The sequence below is a fragment of the Ailuropoda melanoleuca genome, chromosome 16 (genome assembly GCF_002007445.2).
Source record: "Ailuropoda melanoleuca isolate Jingjing chromosome 16, ASM200744v2, whole genome shotgun sequence".
In the NCBI taxonomy this organism is placed as follows: Eukaryota; Metazoa; Chordata; class Mammalia; order Carnivora; family Ursidae; genus Ailuropoda; species Ailuropoda melanoleuca.
In genome coordinates, this window is record NC_048233.1 from 59,219,252 (window position 1) to 59,229,286 (window position 10,035).

At 33.6% G+C, this 10,035-nt stretch overlaps 1 protein-coding gene across 3 annotated transcripts in view; it reads right to left on the reverse strand.

Moving 5' to 3' along the window:
- Positions 1–10,035, reverse strand: part of KIF18A (kinesin family member 18A) — an 81,248-nt gene that overhangs the window by 50,741 nt on the left and 20,472 nt on the right. For all 3 annotated transcript variants that reach the window (XM_034645501.1, XM_002920431.4, XM_034645500.1), the window contains 4 exons: positions 8,376–8,552; positions 6,902–6,976; positions 6,575–6,687; positions 1,871–2,033 (listed from right to left, as the gene is read on the reverse strand). In XM_034645501.1, coding sequence (XP_034501392.1) covers positions 1,871–2,033; positions 6,575–6,687; positions 6,902–6,976; positions 8,376–8,552 — 528 coding nt within the window. The remainder of the gene's footprint in view (positions 1–1,870; positions 2,034–6,574; positions 6,688–6,901; positions 6,977–8,375; positions 8,553–10,035) is intronic.

Below are 10,035 nucleotides of genomic sequence, written 5' to 3' on the forward strand. Positions count from 1 at the left end.
ATTATTTTTCTGCTCTTTGGTGATCTGGAGTTGCATACATCTAGGTATACATTATTTTTTATCCTGCTTAGATCTCATGCTTCTTGAACTTACATCTTATTGACATTTTATTAGTCCTAGAAAATTCTAAGCCTGAAACTTTGCATATCATCCCTTCCCCTTTTGCACTAATACACCTCCTTCAGAGTAACTATTAGAAGAATGCATGACTTTTCAGTTTGTCCTTCATGAAACAACATCTTGTTCACATTTGCTATCTTTTTATCCTATATTTGATATGATTTCCTCAGGTCTCCCAGTTCCCAGAATTACTCTCCTCAGCTTATGTAACTCACAAAAAAGGATAGAGATAATAGACTCTGGAATCAACTTGCTTGAGTTCAAATCATAGCTCTGACACCTATGAGCTGTGTGATCCTGAGCAAGATAACTTCTCTGTGCTCTGGTTTCCTCATCTTAATTATGAGGATAATAACATTATATCTTTCACAGGGTTTTCTGAGAATTGACTTAATGCATGTAAAGCGTTTAAAACACCACCTAGCATTGTACCTATAAAGTGAACTTTCAAATTTCAGTGAGTAAATCTTTAATTTTTGGAAGTTTCATTCATTCATTCTTTTTGTATATGGATGCTCTTTTGATGTTTAATTCCTTTATCATTAATTCCTTCTTTGAGTCTTTAGTCTTTTTTATAGGTTTTGTCTGAAATTTTGGGAATTCTGTCATTTTTTGCCAAATGGGCTGACTTGATTATGGTGGACTGTTTCACCATGTGCTTTTAAAATTTTGGACAGTGGGTTCTCATTAGTGATTTGAACTGAGGGTCTATTTCACTAGGCTGATTCTGTATTGCTCTGCCCAGTTCCCCAAAGATAATCACTGCTCTGATACCATTTTCTATGTTAATTTCTCATTTTAAGGATTTACTCAATAAAACACACGGATTATAAAAATTCAAACCTCAAATCCTTGGAAAGAATATCTACAATGGCAGTCTTTAACAACTTCTTTTTTTTCTTTTGAAATTTTTTAAAGTAGGCTCCATGCCCAGCATGGAGCACCAACGCGGGGTGTGAACTCACAACCCTGAAATTAAGACCTGAGCTGAGATCAAGAGTCAGATGCTTAACCAAGTGAGCCACCCAGAGGCCCCAACAACAGTTAGTCTTTAAGTGAGACTTTTTCTTACCCCAGGTGTGGCTCCTTATTTTTCTGTGCTGATCGGGAAGATGTTTCTTCATGGTGTACTACCAATATAAAGAGTACAGGCTTCTGAGGTTCCCAGCTTTACGTAGGGTCTGCCATTTCTAATTCCCTGTCTCCCTTGGGTCCCTTACCTAAGATGTGGTGTACACTGAAGGTAGGATATTGGGAGAGGTCTGTGTGTGTGGAGGGAGGGAGGGCAGTGTACTACCACATGAAATAATAAAAATGAGTAAAAGATGGTCTGCCTTTCTAAGCACCATGCAATGGAAATTCTAACAATGTCAGTGATAAAATGTTCTTTCCTGGAAAAAAAGATCTGCTATTGGTTTAAGTTGTAAATTATTGCCTGCATCCCACCTTTGGTACCCAACAGTGAGTCTGTTAACTTCACGTTAAGCATTTCATCAACCCTCACAGAAGCAGCAGTTGCAACTGTGATTTTGGTTTTTTTTTTTGGTTTCCTTTTTCTTTCTGACATCTAGGAATTTAATTTTGTGTCTTGCACACCTAACTATGAATTTAAAACAATATTTGATACATTTCCTCCAGCATTTCCAAGTGTTTGTAGTGAATGGGTAATTAAATAACATTACCTATCACATTTATAGAATTAGAAGTCCCCATGTGTTTACATGTCTAAAATTTAATTATAAATAAATACCTTTTCTACTTTGTCTTCAGAACACATCATTTTGATTTGCTTGTGGCACTGTTGTTGATAGAATGATTTAAGCTCATTTTCTTTTAGTAACATTTCCAGCTTCAGATATTCTTGCCGAATTTCTTCTCGATTCTGGAACAAGCAGTTCAGAATTTCTTGAAATCTACCAAATATAAAACACATTATAGAATCTCACTAATTTTGTTAAATAAATTTAAGAAATAAATGAACAAAAGAATAAAAATCACTCATAGAATTAGACTCAATGACAAATAGCAAATAGGTTACTGACTGTTTCCTATTAAATAACAAAAGTGGAAAAGGATATTAACTTTATTTTTACTGTACTCTTTTTCTCCTCCAAGGAAGATCAATTACTAAAAGATATAGGTATTATAAGGCCTCTCTACGTAAGTCATAATTATATAAGTCATATACTCTATTTAATCTATGTATCCAGCTGCTTAGCAGAAATAAAATATTATGTTTGTAGGAGAAAGATGATAATTTGAACCTGTACAATCCCAATTAACAAGGCCCTGAAAGCAACAAAGTACTGTGTGTTGTTTTGATGTTGGCTAACTGTGAAGAAACAAGCAGTGGGCGGCATAATCATATGGCGCCTCCATGGCCCCCTAGGGAAAGTGAGATAGCCAGTTTTTAGTTTTAGAATTTGTTACAGTGAAAACACACCATACGGTTAGGTACCCCCTACAGCCTGGCTGAGAGTCAGCTGACACTGCCAGGACCCAAAACAACCAAGTTTGCAATGTGGTAAACCTAGAAAAGCCACTCCAGTGTCTTTCCTCCAAAGGGCGATGGAGATTTGGAGAATCAAAGTTGGGGGATTTGACTCACATCTCATCCAAATGCATAAAGACCTCAAGCTCAGAAGATCTGTGCAAGTCCTGAAAAGAAACCTGCAATTCTGCATCCTCCAGGGTCAGAATATTGGTGATAGCAATATTCTAATTTTATAAACATATATTTATGTTTTTAAATCACAGATCAGGTCTGAGCTACAGTAATAGTATGAACAGTCACATATAGACAAAGCTCTCAAAAAAAATTAACTGTGAAGCCTTTAAAATAAAACTGTAACAAAGTATATGCACTTAAAAATAAATGTTCTTTAGCCAGAATTTTAGATATATTTGTAAGGATCTGTGGTAAAAACACCAGCAATTTACGTCAGTAGTTCTTAATGAAACTCTATTGGGAATGACTATAAACCACAATACATCGACTTTACTGCAGTTTTGTCAAACTGATAAATATTTCATAGGAAGTATGTACGGACATTGCAATTTCATTGCATTATATTACAACACACTAATGCCAGTAAATGAATTGATAAGTTATCTTTAGGTTATTCTCAAAGACAATTTCTTAGTTTTTTTAAAACATTTTGCCCAAGGACAGAGTTAAGTATTTCTTAATTTTGTAATTTTGTGGTCCAGACTTATTTTAGTTGGTGGGTTTTACCAATTAGGATGGAAGAAAAGGAAGTTTCAAAGGTTTCTAGAGATCTCCTTAAAAAAAAAAAAAACCCACAATAAAACACAAAAAACCCCCCAAAACCTATCATTTTAAAACAGTAAAGAGTCCTAAGGGATTGACTAATAACTATTTTCCAGTCATTTATTTATTATTCATTTTTTTAAAGATTTTATTTATTTATTTGACAGAGAGAGACAGCCAGCGAGAGAGGGGACACAAGCAGGGGGAGTGGGAGAGGAAGAAGCAGGATCATAGCGGAGGAGCCTGACATGGGGCTTGATCCCAGAACGCCGGGATCACGCCCTGAGCTGAAGGCAGACGCTTAACGACTGCACCACCCAGGCACCCCTATTTTCTAGTCATTTAAAACATTCAACTAACTAGCAATAAAAATCTTTGCCAATAATTTTAGATGATACATAATGAATATTAAGTTCTACACAATTTTCTTGATACAGTCACAAGTGAAGTTTTATAATTACTCTGTATAAAGAACTGTACTTTCTTTTTATGATTTCTTCTTGAGTATTATCTTTCCAAATGGCTTTGATAGACAGCAAATACTGTATATTTTTCCTTTCATCTGATTAAACCACATAAAAATGTTTATTTTTAAAAAGACACTTGGCAAATTCATGGCATTAAAAAAGTTCTATGTAACAGTATAACTGAAATGATAGAAGATATTTCATATATTTCTTTCAAGACACAGTTACTTTTAAGGGAAAATGAAAAAGGCTATGGGGTATATAATCCGATCATTACAGCTTCCTTATAATACACAAGGAAATTATGTTAAATAATATGCTGCACAAATTAAAACTCTAAAGATTTTACTGTTTTATTTCCTAGCTCAGGCCATCTCCCTCTTGAATCATTTTATCAGAAGGAAAGGTTCAATGACTTGAAGATATCAACTGCAGAAAAGTCTACTAAGGTTTTAACTGGTAACTAGATCTGGTTAAATAGCGCTGAATGATTCCATGCAAGCAGTGAGTCCAAGTTTGAGCAGTGGGTGACTTCTTTAGTTTTCTTTAAATTTGTTTTTAAACTTGCATCAACAAAAGAATATCTGGTTGCATGTGGGCCAATCCCAAATTGATTAACAAAATGAAACCTAACAACAACTAATAATATGTCAGTTAAAAGCTTTCTTTGATCAGGTAAACTGTGTTAAGAAGGAATGACTTTTACTTCATTTATTTTTTCAAAGTCATTGTACGGGGAGCCTGGGTGGGTCAGTTGGTTAAGCGACTGCCTTAGGCTCACATCATAATCCCGGGGTCTTGGGATCGAGCCCCGCACTGGGATCCCTGCTCTGTGGGGAGCCTGCTTCTCCCCCTTCTTGTGTGCTCTCTCGATCTCTCCCTCTCTCAAATAAATAAAATCTTTGAAAAAACTAAAAGTCACTGTTAGATTGGTGGGATATAACAAAAAGCATCATAAATGCAACAATATTATTTTGACAACTGGTTGTTGGAGGGATTAAGAGAAAATAACTTAAACATTTTAGAAAATCTCCAGCATAAATAGAACTCTGGTACTGTAACAATATATAGGTCCACTTTATGCTATATGAAAAACTGACTGTCATTGATAGAAATAACTGTTTAATTCCCTCTTTAAGATATTTGTAAAATAACACAGTATGGAAGAAAAAGATTAAGATTTGAAAGAGATGATTTATAGTTCTTGCCTTATCTTTGAGAAAACAATATCCCACTTCGAATTTCAAAGGCTTGTTAGAGTGACCAGATTAATACGGGCCTACAAATCTACAAAAACTATAAAGCCATGTACAAAACTAAATCATTATTATTGGAAGTAGTTTTTACTTAGCACTTGGGGTCAACAGAGTCCAAAAACATTTTTTTCAAATCAAGGATATTTTATGTAAACTATAATATACAAATCCAAATTTAAAAAAGGTGTTGTATCTGAAACTAGGTTGAAAGTCACCGTTGACTAGTCTTCCTTATGGATATCGAGATACTGCTATAAACTCTAGAGTTCCAAAACAGAGTGAATAATCATTGGTTTAAGTTGTGGTCGGTTTCTCATACTAGTGATAATAGAACATTGGCTCTGGAGAATGTAAAGTAAGTTTAACTTTACTGAACTTTAATCAAATTTGGACAGATTCCTTTATTACAAGACCTCTCAGAGCCTTTAATAAACTGACGTACTTTGGAAATCACCTAGATTCCTTCAGTAAGAAGGAATTTCCAAATTTGTTTGATCCAGGAATTTCTTATTGCCTTCTTAGAACTACTCAAGATTCACAGCTTTTGAACTAGTATTCCATTGGGACAATTTGGAAAATTATCTTAACTGCTTAGGGGAAAAGTGCTTGTGAATATTATATTATTAACAACTTTCTTTTAAAAAATTTACCTGCTAGAAAGCTTAGTGGGAATATATCAAAATTCTGTATTAATTTATAGCACTGAAAGATGTCCCTTCAAATAATTAACTAAACAAACAAAGTACATGAATTATTAGAGTTATACATAGTCAAGAAAGGGTAGATAAAATTTACATGAACTATACGAATAATATTATGCCAGATGAAACTGCCTTAATATTTGTTACCCAAAATTCCTATGTTGAAACCTGACACCCAAAGTGATGGTATTAGGAGGTGGGGCCCTTGGGAGGTAATCAGTTCATGAGGGCAAAGAACCCCATTGATAGGATTAGTAACCTTAAAAAGTGGCTCTGGAGAGATCTTGCTCCAGAGGCCATGTGAGGATTCAAGGACTGAAATCTTCAGCTTGAAAGAATGCCTTCACCCTATGCCAGTCCCCTGATCTTGGGACTTCTACCCTCCAGAACTATGAAAAATAATTTTGTTTGTTTTGTTTATAAGATACCAGTCTGTGGCATTTTGTTACAGCAGCCTGAATGGAGTAAGACACCTGAGAAGAAAAATATGAAAACTGCTAAAAAACTAATTTAGTAAGTGACATAATTGGCCTTACTTTCTCCATCTTATACCTAAGTCCTGGTATAATCACAAGTATGTAATCATAATTAAAATGATCTGATCTCCAAAGTGTGCAAAATATAAAGAGCAGTCAGTGGCTTCCTGATTCAGTTGAGAATACATATATATAAAGACATACAACAAATGATAACATAAAATATCTGACTAAATTTCAAAACCATAAAATCCTCAAAATGAGATCTCAATGTCATTTTTACCTTTCAATTTCTTTTTCCTGAGGGTTTGAAACCATTAACTTTGCTTTGTTATTTTCATCAGTAAGGGCTTTGTGTTCTTCATAGGCTTTTAGTTTTTCTTTTAGCATTAAGATCTAGTAGAGAGAGACACTAGTTAAAATACAAAACAAATTATTTGTCTCCATTATATGTGGCCAGAGAAAAATTTTAGCTGTGAAAAATAATTGAACATGCCAGATTATCAACTGCAATAGGAAAAGACATCAAATTTTTAGGCAATTAAGTTTGCAGAATCACATAAATGAGGAACTAAGGGAAATTAGCATAAAATGTAAAGAGTAGACATACCTCTTCCTTCTGCTCATTACAGATCTTTACATACTGAGTTATATGATTGTCAAGGTTAAGAACATTGCTCTTCAACTGTTAAAAGACAGAAATTATGATTGCATATATATAGAGAGAGATAATAACAACATAAATATATATACAAGAAAAATGGTATTTCCTCATTCAGTTCCATGAATTCAGAATTTGTGACAATTAAAATCATGTGACAATCATGATCAATTACACTTATGTTCAAAATCTACAAGAGGATATGCTAAGCACATTCATAAAATAAATGAAATTATAAAGAAATTGTCTTACTATCTGAGAAAAGGTACTTTTAAGAACTTACAAAGCATTCTTCACATTATAATTAAAATTGCCCACTTTCTTTTTCTCCTGACTTCTAAGAAATTTAGAGATAACTTTAAGTTTCAACAGTTTCCAAGTTGAACTAATTTTTAATGAGTTCTTACTACATCTTATCCTTTTTATAATTATATGGGCTTCTTGGCAGCTATGGAATAGTGGAAAGAACATTAAACAGAAGTTCAAATACTTGATTTTGAGGCCCTGTCCACTTCTCACTTAACTGATTTAGAATTTGGTACTTAAAATTCTGAGCATGGGATTACTCAACTGTAAAGTAGAGCCTTCCTCAGTGGGTTGCTGTAAGGATTACATGAAAAACATGTAAGAAGCTTTGCATACCCACAGAGTATATCCTTTTCCAATTAATTATACAGAATATATGAATATTTCTATAAGAAAGACAATAACCCGCTCATCTTCATACAGTGGGAGTAGCAGAGGGGTAAACAGCAGGAGAAGCCATCACACCACTTAAACTCTAGGTTTTTTCCGACCCTGAGATCCTGTGATTTTAAAAATACATCATGATTAACTTAACATTTTTTAAATCAACCCAAATTACTGGCAAAAATAGTGACCTAACCAATCATTATTATATTGTTAGAGCTATATAGAGATTGGTTACATCAATATCATGAATTATTTTAAAAGGGCTATTTACTTTATAAACTAAGGCAGATATATCTATTTTACAGATGAAGTGACTGAGGCTTGGAGAGATTACCTAACATGTCCAAGGTTTTCAGATAGAAAGGGCTGGTGCTAAGTAAAAGCAGATAACATCATCCTTGGCTATAACAAATGTGTTAAAACCCTGACCAATTATTCCAGTGTGCCATCAGAATATCATGTGCCATGATATGAAAAAGTTTAGGAAGACAGGCACTAAAGCATCCTAGTTCCCAAAAGACTAAATAATAGTATCTATTACATATGTAATCAAGATGCTTAATGGTTTAATTGTCCAAGTTAATGCTCAATTAACCAAGCTAATAAAGACATTTCTAACCCTGTTTGAAATTCATTAGTAAAAATACAACTCTAATTAATATTTTTTTAGAGTTATAAAAATAGTATACATTCAATGCCCTTACAACAAAGGCAGACTAAACACACTTACAGAAGATTTGATGTCCTTTGCACGGTTAGCATACTTAAGAGTGTTATATGTGTCATCGTAGAACACAGAGGAAGGACTAACAGCAGCTATCATTATAGTTTGACAGTTTCCTCCAAGAGAATCCTTTAATAAGCGAGTGAGCTTACTATTTCTGTAAGGAATATGCTGATTCTTTCTCTGAAAGAACAAAAAAAGAATTCTTATGTCATTTTCCACATTTAAATGCAAACCTGCCATCACTTCACTCTAAGAATTAAAGCACTGCCCAACTTTGCCCAGACTTATTATATAATTGGTGATCGAAATGATGATAATCTTATGGAACTACTGAGTGAATATATAAAACAAATACTCTACTTGAAGTTTATATTCCCATCTAAATAAACTTCAGTTAATAAAAAAAAAAAAATCAGGGGCGCCTGGGTGGCACAGCGGTTAAGCGTCTGCCTTCGGCTCAGGGCGTGATCCCGGCGTTGTGGGATCGAGCCGCATCAGGCTCCTCTGCTGTGAGCCTGCTTCTTCCTCTCCCACTCCCCTGCTTGTGTTCCCTCTCTCGCTGGCTGTCTCTATCTCTGTTGAATAAATAAATAAAATCTTTAAAAAAAAAAAAATCAATATTGTTTCATCAGTTGTGGTAAGTATACCATATAAATATGAGATGTTAACAAGTGGGAAAACTGAGTGTGGGGTATATGTAACAAATTCTTTCCATATTAATTTTTCTTTATCAGAAACAAAATGTTCATTTAAAAAAAAAATCTCAATTTTTAAAAGAAATTAAAATATAAAAGTAATGTATGCCCTATTCTAATCTACTATAGGAATAATAAGAATTCTGCATGGTAGAGAGCTATTTCTCATTAAATAATTAGCTAACATGGATACAAAGTAAATTGAAATTATAATCTTACAGAGACTTCATCTGAAAGGACAACACAGTTCTAAGAGAACTTAATTATTTCTTGGTTTTCCTTTACTTGAAAGATACAGTTCTGATTTTAAAGTAAAAAATTTTCCAAAAAGCACTTCCATAAAAACAGAACATTATAATGTTAAGCTAAAAGCAACCTTATATTATAAAGCTTTATATCTTTCACATTACAGAAGAGAAAAATGGAAGTGTAAATCTGTCACATTACAGAAGAGAAAAATGGAAGCTAAACAAAAAGTGAAATGACTTGCTTCAGGTAACATGGCTGATAACTCAGAGCTAGAAAGAGGCTCTACTGTGCTTTCCACCATAGCAATGTTTCCTAAACAGTGTGCAATGTGCACTGCTGGTGTTAACTTGAAATGATTTTACATGTACAAGACATGCATTAAACATGGACTCATAAATGACTCAATAAGAGTCAATTATTAAAAATTCAGTCGGTATGAAAAAAATGCTATAAATGGCTTAAGTTTAGAAAACCAGTCTTTATACATACTGTCTGCTTACATGTTTGAGATTTTAACTTAGAAAAAGTTAAAAAGTTAAAGTTAAAAAGTCATAAAAGACATCTTGCTTTTGTAATCTTTATGTGATTTCAGGAACTTGCCTTTTTAAAAAAGACTTCTCAATTCATTTTGATATGCTTTTACTAATTCAAAGTACAACATTTTCCTAGCACTCATTGACCTGTGTTTTCCTAATACAGAAATTTCTTTTTTTTTTTTT